The sequence below is a fragment of the Pecten maximus genome, chromosome 4 (assembly GCF_902652985.1).
Source record: "Pecten maximus chromosome 4, xPecMax1.1, whole genome shotgun sequence".
Lineage (NCBI taxonomy): Eukaryota > Metazoa > Mollusca > Bivalvia > Pectinida > Pectinidae > Pecten > Pecten maximus.
In genome coordinates this window covers 26914963-26938194 of record NC_047018.1, presented here as the reverse complement: position 1 = coordinate 26938194, position 23232 = coordinate 26914963, and the positions used below count along the sequence as shown (strand labels likewise).

The 23232-nt window shown below is 35.1% G+C and overlaps 1 protein-coding gene across 3 annotated transcripts; it reads right to left on the bottom strand.

Annotated features, from left to right (window-relative positions):
- Nucleotides 1-1221: 1221 nt before the first annotated feature.
- On the bottom strand, nucleotides 1222-21657 carry LOC117325662 (serine/threonine-protein phosphatase 6 regulatory ankyrin repeat subunit B-like). 3 transcript variants are annotated; one of them, XM_033882066.1, is made up of 2 exons: nucleotides 21589-21657; nucleotides 1222-3740 (listed from the first exon to the last, which is right to left on the bottom strand). In XM_033882066.1, exon 2 carries the CDS (start codon nucleotides 3684-3686, stop codon nucleotides 2577-2579), a length of 1110 nt encoding a protein of 369 aa, XP_033737957.1. In that variant the 5' UTR covers nucleotides 3687-3740; nucleotides 21589-21657; the 3' UTR covers nucleotides 1222-2576. The 3 variants fall into 3 exon arrangements, with proteins under 3 accessions (XP_033737957.1, XP_033737956.1, XP_033737955.1); XM_033882065.1 differs by lacking the exon at nucleotides 21589-21657 and adding an exon at nucleotides 13716-13974; XM_033882064.1 differs by lacking the exon at nucleotides 21589-21657 and adding an exon at nucleotides 8003-8275.
- Nucleotides 21658-23232: the final 1575 nt, after the last annotated feature.

Genomic DNA, 23232 nt, shown 5'->3' with positions numbered 1-23232 from the left:
TGATGATCTTGGTGACAAGACCTTCCAACGCGGTATTAGCATACTCCTGGAAACAAACGGGGTTCCATTCATTGCTGATGTTTGTTTTCATACGAAGCTGATCATATTCAAAGGTTTATCAGAACAGGTAATAGAGACCTTGTGAAATCCTTCAGTTTCGCTTATAGATTGTATTGGCGATGTCTTGTGGGAATATCTATCAGATATACCCTATAGGTCTTGAAATCAAGGAAACCAACGACTTTGTAACATCACGTGACATTTGTCGACTACTGAGAGATGTAGACGATTGGTGAAAGTTTTCTTATCCGGAAAAGTCTATTTCCTTGTGCGATATGACGAGTATATACTATGTTTTATTTTGTCTTATGAAGCCGGATTAGACCCATATTTGCCCTGTGACGATTAAGCAGAAGACGCTTACTCCCCATGAACACCTGGAACGGGGACCTGGTATTCTTCTTATAGCTTTATATCTGTATTGGCATTTTACCCTTGGTTTTATCGATTTTTTTTTTGTAAGAATTACGGTTGTTGTGATATATTTACATAGTAAACAGAAATGTATATTCCATTACTCTGCATGAGTAATCAGATATATTTGGTACAAGTTGAATTTTGATATTAGTGCTTACTAACACTCAATGTGAAACCGCACTTAATTGTATACACGGAGTTTATCAATCGTGTTTGCATCTTTTTTGGTCCGATATTATATTGGAGTTATCTCCCCTACCACATTTCACCTAAGTACCACATACTATGCTACGATACTACTTATGCACCTGAACTTTACTTCAAACTGCCATTATTAATAAAACTGTACATAGTGATTGCTTGAATCACTTCGATGCTTAGATTTTGAAATCGGAGCATTATACTTAGAACGTGAGTTTATACACGTCCAGAAAGCTCTGAATAATACAACTATGAAATATAATCGGTTATACCCCATGGGAAATGGATTACAGCTATAATGCTCGTTGAATACCCTGGCTCAATACACATTGATCTTACACAAACACTGGATTACTGTTCTTCTGAAAACAAAGCAATACATAATTCCTCTCGGCAATACAATGTACCTGGAGTGGGTAATCAGTGGAGGGGATACCGGGCGATGTTCGCGTGAGGGATTAGGCTGTCCTGGTGCCCGGAGATTAACCTAACTCTAGGTGTACTGTTTATAACCTGTTGTGTACACAGAAAAAGTCTCATCGATTGACGTTATCAATATAAATATGTTTATTGGAAAGTTCTCAACAACGAAATCATTCTACGTATGTACAAACCAAGGGATTAACAGGCAAACAGAGAAATATCATTTCTACAATTACACACAGTACAATACACGTAGGCCCAAAGCAAATAACATTTAATAACAAGTTGAAATACATGTTGACAGATTTGTTAAGAAGATTTTGAACTTATCGTTATTTTCTTCTATTTAGCATTTGTTGTCATTATTTCAATATCAAAAGTCCCGAAGGTATTTCCCGGAAATTGATAATTGCATTTAATCAAAATTGGAATTGCATTCCAGAAATATGTTTCAATGGCTTTCTATTCATAGAAAAGCATATTTCAATAAATAATGATATGTATCAATTTCATATCCAAAGTCAAAGACGACCGCGTCGGGAAACCTTTTCAAGAAATTCCTCCAGTTTCAGGTACTACACCAGGACATATTAAGTTTACAGCTAAGAAAATAAAAGTCTCGTTTTGGATTGAGCTGCACCACTGAGGTATTAGATATTACCGGAACACTTTCTAGTTTCATCAATATTCCTGAACTTTAGGAAATTCCTTAACTTAAATTATTTCAAGGAAATCATCGAAGAATTAAAAAGTTCTGTAACTAAGATATTTAGTTCAATGAAGCTTACACATGGACAATTTAAATTGAAAAATCAAAGTTGAAAGTCAAGGAACGTTGATGGAACTGAGACTAAGAACGTGATATATCAATAAATATAAGCTGTATCCGACTCCGGTATAACAAAAACTGATATGTAAACAATTGTAATAATTCGAAAAGTAGGTTTTTCGGGGGGAAAAAAAAGAAAAAAAGAAAAAAAGAAAAGAAAAAACAAAATTTAGTATTTCGAAGAGTTTGGTGTCAACTAATAAATACAGTTCTATTGTCTGGAGAACACATAGTACAAACGCACACACATACTTATATATAATTAGTGTCTGTTTTCAACATAATACACGTATACGCCCATATAGCACATGTATAAAATAAATACGTATTCAAATGCAGTTGGTGTATGAAGCACTATTTAAAGCAGCACTCACGCTTTACAACACGGTGTGACAAGACACTTGGTACAAACGTAAAGACAATGTCATCGTGAGTTCATTACAGTGATTTCATATTGTACGGTTCTATAGCGATCCTTGTTGATTTCACCCCTTAATCATAACCTAATTTAGCCATTCCTGCTAGTCAAAAACGTCTGAAATAAGGTCCCAAAGTTACACCTTGTCCGAAACTTAAAAGATAACAACGTCTAACAAAATATCGAATTCCTTAGATACGCAACCGACAAGTTGCCTTTTTGGCTGAGTTAGTTAGCTTCCACGGGTAATTCTGAGTTTGTGCGAGAACTGCATATAGAGAACTGTGAGTTACTGTTTCTGGAGAAAGACGATCTCTTTCTCCAGTCGGGTTGGTACTGATCTGAATAAATCCTAAATATGGTGGTCATATCAGGAATGACAGTGGTCTTGCTTCGGCGAGAAAGTGCCATTAATTTAGCTGTAGGTGGATGGTTTCTAACACGGGAACGCTTGAATGATGATGGTCGGTTTTGTGTTTCATAATCGTCAATCTCATTAAGAACAATTTGACGAGCGTCTTTACCATCAATGAAAGTCTCGCTCCTCTCCAATGCCGGTGCGTTCGGGGAGAACACTGCAGGCAGTCGTAAACCATTGTCAGACCATGTAGCGAATAAATCTGGCTGACCTTTCACATGATGGCAGGACGGCGTCGTTGACCTCTGGTACATGGTGGATTCTCGCGAGAATGAGAACGTCATAGGCGAAGGAGTCATTGGAGCTACGCGCCGTGTTGCAAATTTACTTTGGACATTATGACTTCTCTGTGACCAATCAGACGCGTTCAGAAACACTTCGTTATCGCGAAGACTCGGGTTCGCTCCGCCCTTCTTTATTAGCACGTGTGCAGACACAAAATGGCCATTTTTGCAGGCAAGTAACAATGCAGTATATCCCATACTGTTACGCGTGTCCACATCCAGGCCAAATCTCACAAAACAGTCCACGAGCTGTGTAACGATGTTCGGATTGCCACTGGACGCCCCATGATGTAAGGGTGTGTTGCCATCATTATCCGCCTCGTTTATGTCCAGAACGTCCTCCCGAATGATCATTCGTACAATATCCTCTCGTCCATTCATACAGGCATAGCTAAGTGCTGTTCTTCCTAGATTGTCACGAAGATTCAGAAAAGCTCCCGCTTTCAACAAGATTTTCGCCATTCGGTACCCGAACTCTTCCTCTATGATGCAGGCCAACATCATCGGTGTCCTACCATTCAGGTCCTTGCTGTCAACATTGACGCCATGTTTTGACACTAGGAGGCGCACTTGATGAAGACGACAGTCAATAACGGCTTGGTGGAGCGCCGTTTTGATTGGTCGACGATGAAGCATCTGCGTCGAGTTCGGGGACGCTGGGCAAGTCTGAGATTTGACTTCCGTTTCCGCCTGCAACATATTAATAGGAATGTGTTACTTTATACAACGTTCTGGTAAATGCTCGGTAATAAGGCACATATTTTATTTAAACGTGTATGCATAATATATATGCAATTTGATATGCACTACTTTGTAGGTGTTCATGACCTGTAGGTATTCAGTCAGAATCGAATACATCGCTTTGTGACGAGTATAATGAGATGGCTTGTAAGAATTCTAATTACACCCTTATCTAAACATGGATTCTAATACGTATTGGAGCATATGATAGGCATGCCTGAAAGCGGATAGTTCTACGATTATTTGATTTTATTTGACAGTTAACACTCGACCTAGAAGCTATCTTGAGGTTTTCACATGGATGATATATTGCCTTTCTTAAAATACAAACCGAAATCCGTCGACTCCAAGTTGTTTTATTTATACGATTTAAGAGCTTAAACACGACGTTGATAATTATTTTGTTTAAACCAAAGTTTTCCAAACATGCATATATAGCATATGGGTAGGTGAAATGATGCTGTACTTGAAAAAAAAACCACAAAATATAACGAACGAATTTACAAATCGGTAGGCAATGATAGAGCTCAGGGACGGAAGAGCTTTTGTTATCATTATTATCATTTGGAAGATTCCGTGGTGAACACTTGTCATCTGTAGACAGCCAGGCATGTCTCAGAGTCCAACGCGGGATATTTTAATATCGAAGTGTGTGAGAGAAATATTGGCCACTAGCATGGGAACGATGCATCTGCCGAATGTAGACCACGACCCATACAGACTGAGTTTGAATGTTGTCTGGTCGAGTCTGACTATCACACGGCAGATCTATATCGTGGTGGCATTGTGTGTCCCTAGTAAATTAGGTGATGTGTGACAACGTGTGTCCAGACGAGCTCCCGTATAAAACCTAGGTACACTTATACCACGACATACGGCCGTTACGTCACTAGTGTTTAACGGGAATTTGATGATTAGGGAACGTAAAGGATAGCGACACCAGTAGATTACAAATTACGTCGAATGCTAGAGTGAGGAGATAGGAAGATAATACGGAAATAGGTAGATTAACAACCTATACAACTACCCGACTTTAAACATATATCTTGCACCCGATATATAACAATAACACATGTTAAATATTGAAATCAGCGTATGCTTCTGCTTGCTAGCTTATATCGTCGCCATGGCAACCATAATAGCATTACATCAGTATATTTACCAAGCATACATCGCATCTATGACAACAAGGATATCCTTAAAACCTATACGTACTAATGATAAGAGGTCGCAGATAAACATGTCTACACAATAACTGAACATCACAAAGCACATTGGAACTGCATCTGTATGCTTCTGATATCTTACTTAAGAAGAAAACACAGCAAAAATAGTGTTGATTATACCAAAGCCATGTGCTAACGAAACCTAAGAATTAAGAATATAATGTCAGGCGACTGCCTGGTCAAACAAAACCATTTACAATACTTTCACCTTCATCGTGCAGCAGATAGATAGATACACACCTACTGTGACCTACCTGTTCGTGGATTCAAGGTATTTAACCGAGTGGGTACTTGATACCTTTTCAGACTAAACGCCAAACCATACAGAACTGTGATGGTAACGGTAAATAATTGATAAAAGCCATCACTCATTATGTGTTACTTGTATGTATTGTATTTAAATATATTCCTCTTAACAATTATTCTCTTTATAAATCAAACGTTGTCCATTTACATTTGAATGGTAATGTGTGTGTGTGTGTTGGGTCGATACCGTGATGTACTGGGGACAACAGACGAACTCGTCGATATAAAACAATATGTGATAGACTGTCTCCAGGACGTGTTAGGTACCACCAACCGTTTGTTTGTTTCCCCCACTGCTGATGTTGCTACGATGAAAATGGATTTTAACTTCGTAACTCAATATTACGGGCGAATTACATGGTATGGTTGAAACAAAAACGAGAAATGTTACCAGTAAATCTGTATTATGGTCTACTTTTAATACAAAGATCAATCTATTTAATTTCAGTCCTCGATTTAACGACCCCGAAATTTATTGCGGTTCTGCTTGAACTGCTTTTAAATAGTGATAATTATGTCCATGCCGGAAGAGGGAATTTATTTGACAATATATCAGTTTCTGTGAGATATAGTGATAAGATTAATTATCATTATTGGTCTTGATTAATTGTATGCACCTAATTCTGATTTAGGAGTAGTATTGATCAAAGCATGCTCACCGAGGACGAACTGTGAAGGCGCATTGTACCATCACATGTCTCCTGTATACCGACACTAAGACACGACGTATGAATATAAAATCTAGTAGCGACATTCGAGCGGAATCAAAAAAGTACAGTAGAGTTATACAAAATCTAGTAGTAAAATCAGAAAGTACAGTAGAATCATACAAATCTAGTAATGAATTCAGAAAGTACAGTAGAATCATACAAATCTAGTAGTGAATTCAGAAAGTACAGTAGAAACATACAAAATGTCATAGTGAAATCAGCAAGTTCAGTAGAATCATACAAAATCCAGTAGTGAAATCAGAAAGTACAGTAGAATCATACAAAATCTAGAAGTGAAATCAGAAAGTACAGTAGAATCATACAAAATCTAGAAGTGAAATCAGAAAGTACAGTAGAATCATACAAAATCTAGTAGTGAAATCAGAAAGTACAGTAGAATAATCCGAGAAACAATGCGTATGTATAACAACATAAAGTAATGAAATGATAAAGTACAGAATCATCGAGGAACAATGTACGTGTGACATACAATATAGATATCAATACCAAGGCAGGCTTATAAACCCATTTAAATGTGACCGTTTAAATGTAAAACAATCCAAACGGATTTTTTTTTATCAGACAATATCATACAATATCTTGCCTAAAACAGGCTCTTGAAGCAAGTAAAACGATACCTTTCTCATAGATACCATGTTTTATTTTCAAGAAAGTTTATAACATTTAGTTTCAGCTGAATAAAATACGATATGAAGAAGTGTGATGGTTTAAGTAAACAGTAAAAGAGATCAAAGGGCGATTAGTATTATATAGCTCTTAATATTGCTCTAAATCATCAAAAGAAATGACTGTGTGGAAGTAGAGAACACCGAGGTATGAGATGGTAGAGCACGTATTCATTACAGACTTGATATCAATTGCAATTTTTAATTGGTTTAGGTATAATATTTCCTATTGAAACCAATAATTACAACAGCAGAACGAAAGCCAGGCTAGTCTATGAACCTCAACAACATTGGCTTTTGTATGAAAGAAAATTAATACCCCGAAAAGAACACTCAATCCGTATTCAAATGTATACAGCAGTAACTGGTTTTAATACAGTAATCCTACGCCATGTAACTCTTACAGACTTTGATAACAACTGGCCACTGTGAATTCCATGGGCATACTTGTGAACAATGCGTTCAATACATACTCAGTACATTTCTATGGCTGTGCATAATTAAGTTGTAAGGCAGTTCTGCAGGTTTAAGTCTGTGTATATAATACATGTCTTATATATCAAATCAAACTAGTACATCAATATGTTATAAATTACAGAATGACTACGATAGTGTACCGTATCTATGCCTACGAATGGTAAATAGCAACATTTTTAACTTAGTAATCACTGGTTTCGTCATTCGTTAATCCACACATGTGGTTTAGACATTTTGTCTCAGTGGAGTTATGTATCATATTTCATAAACGAATTATATTGATTTTATATTCACTTAGCTTTTTAAGAATTATATTGATTTTATATTAACTTAGCTTTTAAAGAATTATATTGATTATTATATTAACTTAGCTTTTAAAGAATTATATTGATTATTATATTTGCTTAACTTTTAAAGAATTATATTGATCTCATTTTTGCTTATTTTTAAAGAATTATATTCACTTAATATTTACTTAGCTAATTTTACGAATTACATTCACCTAATATTTACTTAACTTTTTTCATCCATAAGTTTTTAACGTTTTCAGGATAAAAAACCACAGAATGATATCCTATTCCGTATGATGAAGAGAACGCATGTTTGGTGTATCCATGGCTCCATACCTATGTAATTACCTTGGGTGCCTCTAATATTACATCCTATTTATCTCCCGTAGATACTTACTCGACACGTTTTATCATCGATACCCATCTTATAGATTCTGATTAAACTGTTATCTCTCACGTGAAATCTTATTTTACTGTCTGATACAGAAAGTTGACCAAACTTAGCTAGTACGTTACCGTTTTGTGTGAGGATGCTTCGCTTTGTCTCCTCTTGGCACTCGAATACCTGTAACTAACGGCCACACCTCCACCACCCTCCATTCCGTACGGGTGATAACCAGCAGGTAAGTCCCAAACACACAGGTAAGTCAAAGTGATCCCAATGCGGTGATTTAAATAGTTATACCTCAGGCAGCGTTTATGTACATCATAATATTGTTCACTTTATCCTAGATTTAAGACTCTTACATGCTGTCCACTGTTTGGTTTAGTAGGTCTATAACAGGTGTGAGAGAATTAAGCAGGTAGTCACATTTATATAAGTTCTTGCCCTATGTACCTGCTTTGTCTTAGACAGTGTCCTTGATACACGTGGCTTATCCACCACAGGGGATACACTATACGGCTTACTATAATCTTATCTAGCTAAAAATTAGCTGTCGAACTGTTAAAGCTGATATACAGACTTATTGTATAGGTAATAGGTACATAGACACTTGTCAGTCCTCATGAATAATTATCAGGCGCTTATAAAGAGCATTATACGCTCTGAATGAAAACTGCATTTCTGGTTCGTTCAGAAAAGAGAGAGAATAAATGAATACAAAACCATTAGGAAATCGATCTGACATTGAGATTTACACCCTTATCTCGCTCTAGCTTATGGCAAAATAAATCATGTACAGTTGTATGTTATTCATTCAGCACACAAAGTCAATTCCGAGTGCGATGTGATGTATAGACTGTCTGATAGAAAGGTAATGTAAACGAACCTTTGAAATCAGTTTTCTTAACAATATGTCCATGTCAAGCACATGTCATCATGCAATCAATTATACTACACAGAAGCAAACGTCAACATAACATTGAATTTCATTTCGTTTATTGTCCCTTTTCGGGGACAATTTCAATTTGCGTTACCTTACAATATTTTTATTTGATAATTTTGTTCATTTTTTTGTAATTTCCTTTAATAGAATTAATTTGATAAAAAAAAGGTATATTATTGAATGTAAGGGATAAAAATGTTTACCAATTGTTCACTAATATGTGACTGTTAACGTTTTTTCTTTAAAATCAAACTGATAATTTTTCATATCAGTAACTCTTTTTCCTAACACATGCTACTACTATTTCAGACTTTTCGTAAGTGTCTGTTGATATCTTCTCTGAGCGTAATTAATTTATAAATTGGTATTGATCATTTACAGATACACAAACATATTCCTGTAATTATTTTTCAAAAGTTTGATCATGACGTTAATGTTAGTTTATATGTAAGTATGTTAATGTTCCTAAAGTGACAAGGCTCAGGGTGAATGTAGCACGTTTTTGACCGATAATATTATATGGCAGATGACCCTATATACAATAAAAATGTATGTATATTGCATAACATTACATGATCTCATAACAATTTAAAAAAAAAACCCGTTCACTGATAAGTTTACAAAATTGACTGACCTGAAATTCTTTTTGTTTAGAGTTGCATGCCACGATGACTCAGATAAGTTTATCGTGGGAACAGGTGCGGTAATTACAACGGTAAAAGTTTATATATGTATTACGTAGTATCATTAATACGTCACGGTCTCAATTGCGGAGAACATTCAGGTACAATAACTAGCTTATTCGTTATCACGCATGTAATGTATCTACCTGAATATGTTTATCAATCTAGATATCCATGTCTGAAGGTAGTACAAAATTTGTTAAAAATAATGTTGTTTACGTTATATATACACACTGATGAGCTGTATAGCTTTACGTAACTCGATTTTTAATTTTCTTTCACTTTGTGCTATACTTGCATTTTTGTTAATTGACATAACAGAAACATTGATTTAGATATAAAAGACTATGCATAAGAATAAAGAATGAATGCTAACTACATTGAATAAATATCAAAATATATTTAATGAATAGTATGGAAATGTACTTTATTTAGACTGAAATCTGTATATTCATTATTTGTGCTTGATTCATTTTACCTCTATTGATCTACTTTTAACTAATATACCTGTGATTTATGGTATATATCCTTAATATTCTTAATTATACAGTATTACACCAGTATGATTTTGATTATACACTATTACACCAGTGTAATTTTAATTTACAGTATTACACCAGTATGATTTTCATTATACAGTATTACACCAGTGTGATTTTAAATATACAGCATTACACCAGTATGATTTTGATTATACAGCATTACACCAGTGTGATTTTGATTATACAGTATTACACTAATGTGATTTTAATTATACAGTATTACACCAGTATGATTTTGATTATACAGTATTACACCAGTGTAATTTTAATTTACAGTATTACACCAGTATGATTTTAAGTATACAGCATTACACCAGTATGATTTTAATTATACAGTATTACACCAGTGTGATTTTGATTTACAGTATTACACCAGTGTGATTTTAATTATACAGTATTACACCAGTGTAATTTTGATTACACAGTATAACACCAATGTAATTTTAATTATACAGTATTACACCAGTATGATTTTAATTATACAGCAGTACACCAGTGTGATTTTAATTATACAGTATTACACCATTGATTTTAATTATACAGTATTACACCATTGATTTTGATTTAAAGTATTACACCAGTATGATTTTAAGTATACAGCATTACACCAGTATGATTTTAATTATACAGTATTACACCAATGTGATTTTATATATACAGCATTACACCAGTATGATTTTAAGTATACAGTATTACACCAATGTGATTTTGATTTCACAGTATTACACCAGTATGATTTTATTTATACATCATTACACCAGTATGATTTTGATTATACAGTATTACACCAGTGTGATTTTAATTATACAGTATTACACTAGTTTGATTTTGATTATACAGCATTACATCAGTGTGATTTTGATTTCACAGTATTACACCAATGTGATTTTAATTATACAGTATTACACCAGTATGATTTTAATTATACAGCATTACACCAGTGTGATTTTAATTATACAATATTACACATATCATTATCATTCATCTTTGCGATGTTTAGATGCTGATACCTCGACTAAACAGGCAAAACCTAATGAAGTATATCAGGTCTTGTATTGGCTGTCCATACCAATGAAACATACACGTCGGAAATATCTATATGACGTTAGTAGCAACAAGCATATTTGGTTTCCACCTATTGTTAAAGTATAAATAGCAATAGTAAATGTTAGTTTTAATGCTTTTACAACTTCGCTATATCAATGAGTGTGTATTAAAGGTATCTGTGTCTCTCTTTATTGATTCCTTTACGATTGCTGTCCACAACTCTCGCTATATATATATATATATTGATATTGTCCACAAATTAATATTACCTCTTTATGTAAATAGTATCGACAATGTAGACTCGAGACATTGTAAGTCGGACATAAGAAATCAATATTTGACTTCTACAATCCGAAGTCATACTGAAGTTCTTTAATGTAGTTTTAGAAGTCATTTATACTTAGGATTGATCGATCATATTGTACCCGACAATACCGAACCAACAATCCAATACACACCAGGGTAGTGGGACTCCATAAGATAACCTATGATAAAGATATTGTTATCTACCATTATCTCATACCATTTAACTTAACAGATGTCCATAGCCCTGACTTAACTGCCAATCTCGACACAGCTTACCAGTCAGCTACTGGATTAGGATTACCTAATTGTGAAAAAAAATGTCGAAGGACAAAACGAATTAGAAAGTATTAGACTGACCATCGATTATGTTTAGTATTATGTGAGTATAACCAATAATTAAATTCTACTGTAACAGTTGAGAATTGTTTTTCTTCCATTCCCCTAAGAAGTGGATTTAAAACATGTGACGGTTGATTCCGCTGATTTCGATAATGTCACGATTACCGTCATCTACATAGACTCTAGAGTAATATTGTCTTTGAAAGGAAGAGATGGCTTTGGAGGTAGTCAATGAGGTTATCAAATGAATTGTCCATACCAATAGGTTGTCAGTGTAACGAGAATAAAAGTTGAGAAAATTATATACGAACGTACCTGTATATAGAAGATTCTTCAAGTGACAATTCCGAAATATATGTACATATGTATGCATTGTATTTTTAATTTACCATTATTGACTACATATATGACTTTATAAAGCTAGGCAATCTTATATCCACAATTACAGGTGTACGGCATCTCAGGTTACGAACCTACATGCTAGACCAAGCTCTGATAGGGTTATATTGTTTAAGCATATACATTAACAAACTTGTAATAATGATTTATCTATTAATCTCTTGGGAAATGAACATTATATGTATATATATATTATATAGCGTGCTCTCGTCGCGATACATTGAACTACGTTATCATTCTCTAGTAGTATCTGTGTGTTAGTTCTATGATATAGTCACCAAACAATACAGCTACATTTTGCCTTAAATGGAAACCTCTTTTACGATAAATATATTCCACCTCTATTAAATATTTTCCTCATAAACAAAATTTGTACTCTATTAGATCAACAATGTGACTTGTCATGTAACAAACGTTAGGTCTTCCTTAAAACACTTGTACATAAATATACATAACCTGGGGTTCCATTCAACGCGCTCATCCATATTAGTCGTAAATACATGTGTAATACTCGGCAATACGGATCTCCTCCTTTCGGATTCAAAAACGTGTTCATCATTTGTTTTTACAGATCAAATAAATGTATTGACGATATGTTGTAGCAGGACTATGGACTCTGGAAAAGCTATGCAACCTTTAATCGGCTATACGATATGCAATAGGTTTAAATATTTATGAAGCGTGGTCTAAAAGTACAATTTGATTACTGATACCAAAATATTTATTTATAATCGCTCGCTTTTAATAAAATAAATATTCGTTTTGTATATAAAAGTTACCTGCTCGATTCAATGCAATTAATCATTGTGCGTAAGAATCACTCGTTAAGCGTATTAAAACCTCTCGGTTTGCATATAAGAATACCAGATTTGTACATTAGAATTGAAGATAAGTATAGCCCGTTTTGCATATTAGAATTACTCATTTGCATATTAGAATTACTCGTTTTGCATATTTGAATTATTTGTTTTTGCATATTAGAATTACTCATTTGCATATTAGAATTACTCGTTTTGCATATTAGAACTACTCGTTTCGCATATTAGAATTACTCGTTTTGTATATTAGAACTACTCGTTTCGCATATTAGAATTACTCGTTTTGTATATTAAAATTACGCGTTTTGCGTATTAGAATTACCCGTTTTGTACGTTAGAATTACAAACATAATGCTATAAATGGCGACATTAAGACATATTTTACCGTTAAGAAAGAATCTTCCCGCTTTGCTTCCTCTTTTACAGGAATTGGTTTCTTGGTTCCCTTCTTTGCATTTTTCATGATGTCGCACTACATACGGACGTTTTAATGGCGACGAGACGGGTTTAACACAACTGGTCATGAATGTTTAGATATAAGACAAATACAAAAGAAACATTGTACTTTTTGTTTGTAATTTATCAACGTTCCAGTTGTGCCAAAACCCATATCTATAACACACAACAACCTCTTAGACAATAACATAAATATCAGAATCTATCCAGGCAGGACGAAAAAATTCATATACATGTATAACCAAAACAATGCCGTATAGAGTAGGACCCATGTACAAGACAATGGAGCAGCAGCACTACCTGTAACTTACCTCGACATGGGCGAGGGAGCTACCCCCTTTATCTGATGTGGTATCCAGCTTGGCTGTAGTTCCGACAACTTCTATAAGTTAGTTCACAAGTGTCACTACTTTAATCCAGCCGGATAGGCCTGTCCACAATGATACTTAAACGTCTAACATTTGTACTCGTATGTGTTGATATACCAACTGGTGATACTCGAGATAACTAGGGGCACGTGTGCGTGACCAGACTTTAAAGTTGGTTAGATCTGCTAACTACCTGTGTACTCGGCTCTTACTTAATAAAGAAAACAAACAGTCCAGCTTAAGATAATATCAAGATTTGACCAAATCCCAACGCAACTACTGTGACAAGTATCGATCAGCCAATCAGAGACGTCCATTGATCGGATATGTTGCTATGCAGATTTGCAGACTTGTCGTGTACACGTGCAGTTTATATATACAAATCTCGCCCAATGCACTTGGCCATTCGTTTGATATGTATACCTACATACTGGTGTGTATTACTTACAACAAAGCCAATCATTTAATAACGTGATATGGACAATCGCCGAAAAAGAATATTATAGCCGCACCGATTGCTCCTTAGGACAGGTAATTAACATTGGCCAGCCAAACTACAATAGTACGCGAAATAGGAGCTCAATAACATAGGTATATCGTGTAGCCGTGAACGACTTACGGATTGTAATTATAATAACACGTTCAGTCGTGGGATGAAACTGTCCAAACATTTCCTTTATCGCCATTACCTTTAGTGCCGTTTGACGGTCCAACAAAGCTGGACTTTTCATTGTGGTCTTCTAAATGTATACTTGTAACTGCTATTAAATATTTGATTTCAAATGGGTCGTGAACATTTAACGTTTTTATCGTAAAACGTGAAACCTCTGTACATGTATTGACAGTCCGACAATGTCCGTATTGTTAGGGGAATAATGTGCACTCACATTGTCAACATGATAATGGTATTTTAACAATATGGCTGGTGTTTGATACACTACGTTATATAGTCGCTTGTCGAACCTGACGGACTATGTATTATATACCACAGGTACTTCTACATGAATAAAATAATCGGAAGGGAGATATCTCAAAATATCAAATAATATACATCTGTATAATGAATGGCCCATTGAGAGTAGGGCTTGCAATGATTTCACATATATATATATATTCTATAGGAAGGAAATATATTAGAAAAAAAATAAATAAAAAACTCGCATGAAAAGAGTTTTAAAAGACACAATGATATGTAAATGGTGAATGTTACTAGGTAAACAGTCAGGGTTCCCATGCTAAAATGATATAAAGACAATACAAATAGTGAGTGCAGCATGCGGACGTATAATGATACACAGACGATGGATTTTGATAGGTTTATATTTAGTGCAATATACTTATAATGAGATTCACATTAAAAAAGAAATTTGCCGTCAATTATAAGAAATCCTGGCAAAATGTCATCTTTGCGGTTACCACCATATTCATCGTAGGGGGTTCCGTTCCGTCGTTTGTATACAGTTTCTCGTGTTGAGAGGAAGAAAGCTTTGTTAGATTTCTAAGGTGTTATAACCAGTTATCTTTAAAAGCATATTGAATGCAAGTCAAGTGATATCGAGTCAATTTCATGCCATGATTGATATTGCTATCTTGAATTATCCATGCATACACTTTTGTGTTGAATACCCACGTAGTGATTGCGTGTTTTAAAATTTTACGCCAGGTGGGGGTATTCGTTTAGTGTATAAACCTGGTATTTTATAGATGCCGGTAATACACAATACAAATAGGCTATTGTAGTCACTATCAAGTATAATCTCCAGAACTGTTTTTAATTTGATATTTTGAATTCATTTAAAAAGCATTTTAAAAGAGAAATATAATTGAATGTACATGTATACCTTACGACTGCTCATTGCGTTCACATATATCGGTCATTTTCTAGGCTATTTACATATTTTATTTTTTAGATGATTATACGAATGTTTGTAATCTCGGAACATGAAACTGAATTAAAGCTATACAATGAAATAAACCTGGCGTATGTTCTGATCTGTAGTAACTAGCAATGAATAAGTGCTTCATTACTGTAGAAAAATCTTCTAAATGATTCTCAAAAATCGGCGGAAACCATGACAATAAGGCAAGAAAAACCAACAAAAACACCAAAAATAACCAACAAAAACAACAAAACTACGGGAACACATCCATTGTTAAATACAATAACTAGAAACACATCTTAAGCAACATGACAACCCTTTTATTATATATACAACTGTATATCCCAGCATGGCGTTAAAATATATAAACGATGCTCTAACCTAAAAACAAATTAAGAGAAACGTCACATTTAGTGATAGGATCTTTTTGGAATTGGAAATGGTAGTGTAAACATAATTAAATCATAATTCTTATGATTGACAGACGAGTCACAGAAGGATATATAACCAGTAGAATTTCACAAGAAAGATTTCATTCCATTTTGACCGAGGATCTTGCAATGAGAAAGCTTTTGACCCGATGGATACCAAGACCTCTGACATTTAATCAGAGGCACGCCACGCGCACATTATCGTGTGCTAATCTTAACATTTTTAACATTTTTTTAGCCGTTAAATTCCGGCATCCACCCTTTCACTGTAGCATATGAAGGGGCATCTATCCTTAGTGTTGCTACCACATCATTATGGATATACTTAGGTGTTAAACCTTTTTTATGCAAATATTGGATCACTGCTCTTTCACCGATTGTGTCCATTTTGCAAAAGCCGCTTGTCTTTTTAACTTTAGAGTGCTACCTCGTCGATATAAACTAACCAAATGAGACCAGTCCTTGGTAACACGGCCCTATATAGTCAGAGAATAGTAGGACTTAAAAAGAACATCCTTGAGTACCTCCTTAAATACGAGGCTCACAACATATCAATCATACCTCGTATCAGAGATTGTAGCGAGGCAAACAAACATACTACAAGCATTATCCTCCATTACCGTCGACTTTCAGAGATTCACTTAAAATCGATGGTCAGATCAATATTGAAATATGGCAATATATTGCTTGACAATTGCAGCCAAGATCATTCTAAAGGTATTGAACATTTACAACAGATATCAGCCTGTCACTATGTAATTTCCAGCTAATTCACTTAACAGTTTGGCGTAATTCTTTACCTCATAACAACCCTGTATAAAATTGATGCATGGGTTATTATATGGTAACGGAATATACTAAATCTTGGGGGATTAGCTGGAAATCACAAAAGAATACAATAGACTTAAAATGTTATTTAAAAATACTGACGTCAGTTCACCGTAACTAAAATATATCTGTTGTATTCCAACTCATCATACTTTATTCAGAAACTCTTAACACCATTCTTTCATCAGTTTCAAGAAAATCCTTCTTAATCGCTCTTCCCTAAAAAATAAGATATTGGAAAAAATATAAGTCCGCAATATTTCAACTATTAAGTCATTTTTGCGAGCTCTTCCAGATCGTACACCTCTGGTAGTGAACTAAAGCAAAAATGGTCGTTGTAGAATAATTATAATGAGTCTAGCTAATTGAACAAACTGAGGTTTTCCTATTGAAAAGCATTTGATAAAAACTGTGTAAATTTTTCCGAAAAATATTTGTCCAAAATCTAACATTATCCATGAACGAATTTCTTTGAGCAGCACCAAATGAATTTGCTCCAAATGTCACTCCAGACCTTAGTGGAGAGATGATGGCTGACGTTATACTCTTACACAGACAAATGTCACTCTAGACCTTAGTGGAGAGATGATGACTGACGTTATACTCTTACACAGACAAATGTCACTCTAGACCTTAGTGGGGAGATGATGACTGACGTTATACTCTTACACTGACAAATGTCACTCTAGACCTTAGTGGAGAGATGATGGCTGACGTTATACTCTTACACAGACAAATGTCACTCCATACCTTAGTGGAGAGATGATGGCTGACGTTATACTCTTACACAGACAAATGTCACTCTAGACCTTAGTGGAGAGATGATGACTGACGTTATACTCTTACACAGACAAATGTCACTCCAGACGTTAGTGGAGAGATGATGGCTGACGTTATACTCTTACACTGACAAATGTCACTCCAGACGTTAGTGGAGAGATGATGGCTGACGTTATACTCTTACACTGACAAATGTCACTCCAGACCTTAGTGGAGAGATGATGGCTGACGTTATACTCTTACACAGACAAATGTCACTCCAGACGTTAGTGGAGAGATGATGGCTGACGTTATACTCTTACACTGACAAATGTCACTCTAGACCTTAGTGGAGAGATGATGGCTGACGTTATACTCTTACACAGACAAATGTCACTCCAGACCTTAGTGGAGAGATGATGGCTGACGTTATACTCTTACACAGACAAATGTCACTCCAGACCTTAGTGGAGAGATGATGGCTGACGTTATACTCTTACACTGACAAATGTCACTCTAGACCGTAATGGAGAGATGATGGCTGACGTTATACTCTTACATATATACCATTAACGGAGCTTCAAGCAAAAATAGATATTATTATATACTCAAATATATTATTACCTCCAAAATGTTCTGAATGTTTCCGTTTGATTTATTTCCTTCCTTCTCTCTGTCCCAATCATTTCTTTACTGTTTCTGTGTCTGGGTGAAAGTTTGTGATTGGACGTCATATCTAGCTATGTCATGCTTTGTCATTGTGCATATTGTATTGTTTTGTTAAATGTTGAGGAACTTATCAAGTAGCACCCATGCTGTATGTAATTCTCGTTAAAGATTTAAAGCCATTATCATATTTCTACTCGACATTTCGATATCGATACAACTTGGTGTTAATCAATGATAGAACTGCATGACCATTAACGTAAGCGGTTTAAATATTTTACATTGTATATAGATAAGTAGAAATTTACAAACCTGTTATCTGCATGTACAACCCACCACACTTAGCCCAAACAGAATCTAAAATTGTCGAACAAAATTGTTGCTAATCACAAGTATATCATTATGTTTAATCACTGTGTTTGCACCTGTTAGGAATTACACGTGTTATGTTAATTGACAAATCAAACGTATACTCTGACCTGTTTTGATGAACACAACTCAGTCAATTTTGTTTGGATATTAATTGTTTTATTTTAATTTAATTTAGATTCCAGAGTATCCTGTAACACTATTCCGAGTCACGCGCTGCCTAACATACAGGTGTCTCATGTCTTTGAGGTCTGGTGATATACTCGATAAGTATAGGCAACATAACATTGTACTGCTACCAGTCCTTGTAAGGACAACCGTCCAAAGAGAAACACGAATGATCAGACACCATTTTCTCTTACACGAGATCAGAGCTAGACCCGTTTCGTTCGAAGTGTTTGTAAGCCTGCCTGATGTGTGATGCAAAGTGACTTCAAAATATACAACACAAAGGAGGTTATTCAGTCAAATTTCTGTTATTACTTCATATAGATAGACTAAGTGCTCATTACAAAGATAAATATATTTTATTCTGACAAAAGTAGGAAATAGAAATGTCAAAAATGACATGATTACTAAGCTGGTCCTATAACAGATATTTTCAAAACAAGTGTCACAAGGGGAGTATAAAAATGTAATATATAGAGGATATCTAACAGTCTATCTTAGCCACACGAGTGAAATATATTTGGTTTACTGTTGATACTATTAGATATTCTGTTTATTAAATTTTATAGCAAAATATACCGAGGTAGCTCAATCTCTCCCAGAATTCATTGAGGTCCCCTGTCAACGGAACGGCTCACAAATGTACGCCAAATCGTGACGTTATTTATTCTATCTTGCATTATGACGTGAAATAACATCACGGAGAGCTATATGTAAATCTTATTTTTTCCCATTATCGTTTGTAGGCAATGTTCTGATTGGTCTTATCAGAAAAAGTTATATTTTTCACTGGTGAAAATATCACTTTTATCGAATAATTGATTTTCGATATTTCACTGGTAAAAATGTAATGAGACAAAACAACACAATGATGTGTCAGAACAAAAATTTGAAAGAATTAGTGCTGAAACTGCGTTATCAATGTCATTACCATATAACTGATGTATAAGGAATGGTTATTGATATTCATTTACGTCACTCGGAATACATTACATACGTAATATATAATTTGTAGTCTAGTTTAACAGCGGGTAAATACACATCTGTGGCCCGTCATTCACATCAACTCCTGTATAATGTAATGATCTTCTACTGATTCTAAAGAATTAAGTATTGGAGACGTTTAGTATATCTTTATCAGGTAATCATACTAAGGCTAAACGGTCATAATTCCGTGCTGAAACCTCTAATCCACACGGCCTTCACCTGCTCAAGTGTCAGAGGTAATTACTGCTAATCGGTAGGTACCCGGGCCAGGTATAATGAGAGGGAGTGGGCCATATACGTATATCATTGAGCATGAAATGTAGGTACCAATCACGTAAAGCTAATTTGAAATTTTGAACACAAAGTGAATAAAAAGTATTGGGTCATACTATTCAATAGGCACTATAATCAAAATCAATTTTCGTCATTTACGTTTTCAAAAAGATATGTTTTCAGATCAAAGGTATATTTTGGAAGTCATAATTAAATGAAAATGTCCATGCCGTGTTTACCAATAATCGTACAGACAGGTAAACGTTTTACCTTAAATATGGAAATAGTGATAAAACTATATAATATACAACTTGTCCGTTCCATTGTCATCAGTTATAGGTATACTAAAGTACTATTGTTATGTTCTCATTTAATTACTGAGGTTTGCCTTGTCATCAATAACTAGTGTTCCTTTGGAGCACACGGAATGGGGCAAGAGGGTTAAAACATGACGACATTTAAAGAAAATATTTGCGATGGTATATAGTCATTTACTTGCTATTAGAAAAGCCCACCCATGTTTAAACTGACATCTAGATGTCAAACATCGTGAGAAATGAGTAATGTTTCCCCGGGTTTATATCGCTAAGGACGACATCTATACCGCAAACTGGTAAAATGTGTAATTAGGCAGAACGAAGAACAGCAAGGTTCAGAAACCATACAGTTTATTGCGTGTATTTTGTCTCAATACAATCAAAACTCGGTTTATATTCTTTTAACATGTATTTCAGATAAATCTAGTTCTCGGTGAATCATATCTAGCATTCACTCCCGAAAACAGACGCGCCTTGGTGGATCAGGTGAAAGTGACTTACGTCTGTACCGATATATATCCAGTAGATCTAATATCTAGATAAAAGGGGAACAGTAAAAAGTGGAAGTTAAAGTTAGTTATGTTGGTTTGGTGTCAGATTACTAAAGGTTTAATGATATGTAGCCTCACCTGGAAGTTGTTAATTATTAATTTAAGTCAAATTCATCAATTTCAAATTAATCTATAATACTTGTTGAAAGCATATTAATACGTCATCTCATTATGGACAAGTGTATTGTCACGTACCCAAAAAGGACAGGAATACGTGTAGTATATAAAAATATAACAATGGTTATTTGTTGTAGTAGTTGTAAATATAATTCAACATTCGTAATAATGTAGTGGTTGTAATACCTAACCATCACGTGTAGTATTTATATAATATAAACCTGGTTATGTTGTAGTAGTTGTAATACCTAACCATCACGTGTAGTTTTATATAATATAAACCTGGATATGTTGTAGTAATTGTAATACCTAACCACCACGTGTAGTATTTATATAATATAAACCTGGTTATGTTGTAGTAATTGTAATACCTAACCATCACGTGTAGTATTTATATAATATAAACCTGGTTATGTTGTAGTAGTTGTAATACCTAACCATCACGTGCAGCCTTAATTATCAAATCTTACCCGTACAGTAGTTTCCTGTGCAGTTCCTTCGTCTGTAGGGGACTTCGATTGACCTTACAGTATCACACTTCTCGTTGTTGAAAAGTCGTTAAAGAATTAAAATGTTCCAATATCTGTAATTATATAATGATGAAGCTTATGCAGTTAATCCGTGCTACAATTTTGTGGAGTCTTGAAGGATTATGACTTTATTTTGTTCACATTCCTCTGTCTCCAGTCGTTCTAATCCAGGGTTGGGTGAGCTTTTTCATAAATCTCTTCCGAAATATTTGTTGGCCTTTGTCCAGCTCATCGATCAGCGTAAACAACGGGATACTGAAGCCGGCCAACCCTTGCCATGTGTCATGGCAATAATGATGTTATTGTTCAAGCATTTGTGCATTTCGTGCATTGACCGTGGAGTTTGTATGGTGGTATCGATAATTTGGATATTAAGACAAACGATGTTAGTGATTTGCATACATACATACACCGCTGTGTAGAACAAGTCTATTGGTTTAAAGTTTCTTTTTCTTCATTTTTCCACCCGATGATTCACTTTTAGCATGGATCATACATGAAGTACACAGTGTATATGAATTTCGGGTGTGTTTGAGATGGGATCATGATAAAGATATTTCCGATATAAGTTCCTTGATTCGAAACGGACTCATTTTACCTTTTTCTATATAAAGATGTAGTTTTACTAATGTAAATCTTATATGGGTCAATGTCAGGTTATTGCTAGTTAACGACAATAACCCTACTCAATGCTATGAAGGCTTTCATACAAAACATTGAGAAATTGCTTACTTATATAAACATTCACGGAGTAAATGTTTTCTTATGAACAAATTATATTATCATCACATCTACCATATCAATTATAGCAGAAGTTGCTTACTCTCAACCCTACCTATTTGTACCTGACAGACATTCTCCACGAGCTTGAACATTTGAATACGTTTACCAGTTTGTGTCTGTTTTTAGGGATACACCAACAGCCAGGGTCATATGAGGACGGTAGTCAAGGAGACACCAACAGTTAGGGTCATATGAGGACGGTAGTCAAGGAGACACCAACAGTTAGGGTCATATGAGGACGGTTGTCAAGGAGACACCAACAGTTAGGGCCATATGAGGACTGTTGTCAAGGAGACACCAACAGTTAGGGTCATATGAGGACGGTTGTCAAGGAGACACCAACAGTTAGAATCATATGAGGACGGTTGTCAAGGAGACACCAACAGTTAGGGTCATATGAGGACGGTTGTCAAGGAGACACCAACAGCTAGGGCCATATGAGGACGGTTGTCAAGGAGACACCAACAGTTAGGGCCATATGAGGACTGTTGTCAAGGAGACACCAACAGTTAGGGTCATATGAGGACTGTTGTCAAGGAGACACCAACAGTTAGAATCATATGAGGACGGTTGTCAAGGAGACACCAACAGTTAGGGTCATATGAGGACGGTTGTCAAGGAGACACCAACAGTTAGGGCCATATGAGGACGGTTGTCAAGGAGACACCAACAGTTAGGGCCATATGAGGACTGTTGTCAAGGAGACACCAACAGTTAGGGTCATATGAGGACTGTTGTCAAGGAGACACCAACAGTTAGAATCATATGAGGACGGTTGTCAAGGAGACACCAACAGTTAGG

Coding starts and splice junctions, on each gene's coding strand:
- LOC117325662 (XM_033882064.1), bottom strand. CDS start 8,086: ATGGAGGGTGGTGGAGGTGTGGCCGTTAGTTACAGGTATTCGAGTGCC. Junction 3,741..8,002: donor AAGCATCCTCACACAAAACG/GTAACGTACTAG, acceptor AATATGTTGCAG/GCGGAAACGGAAGTCAAATC.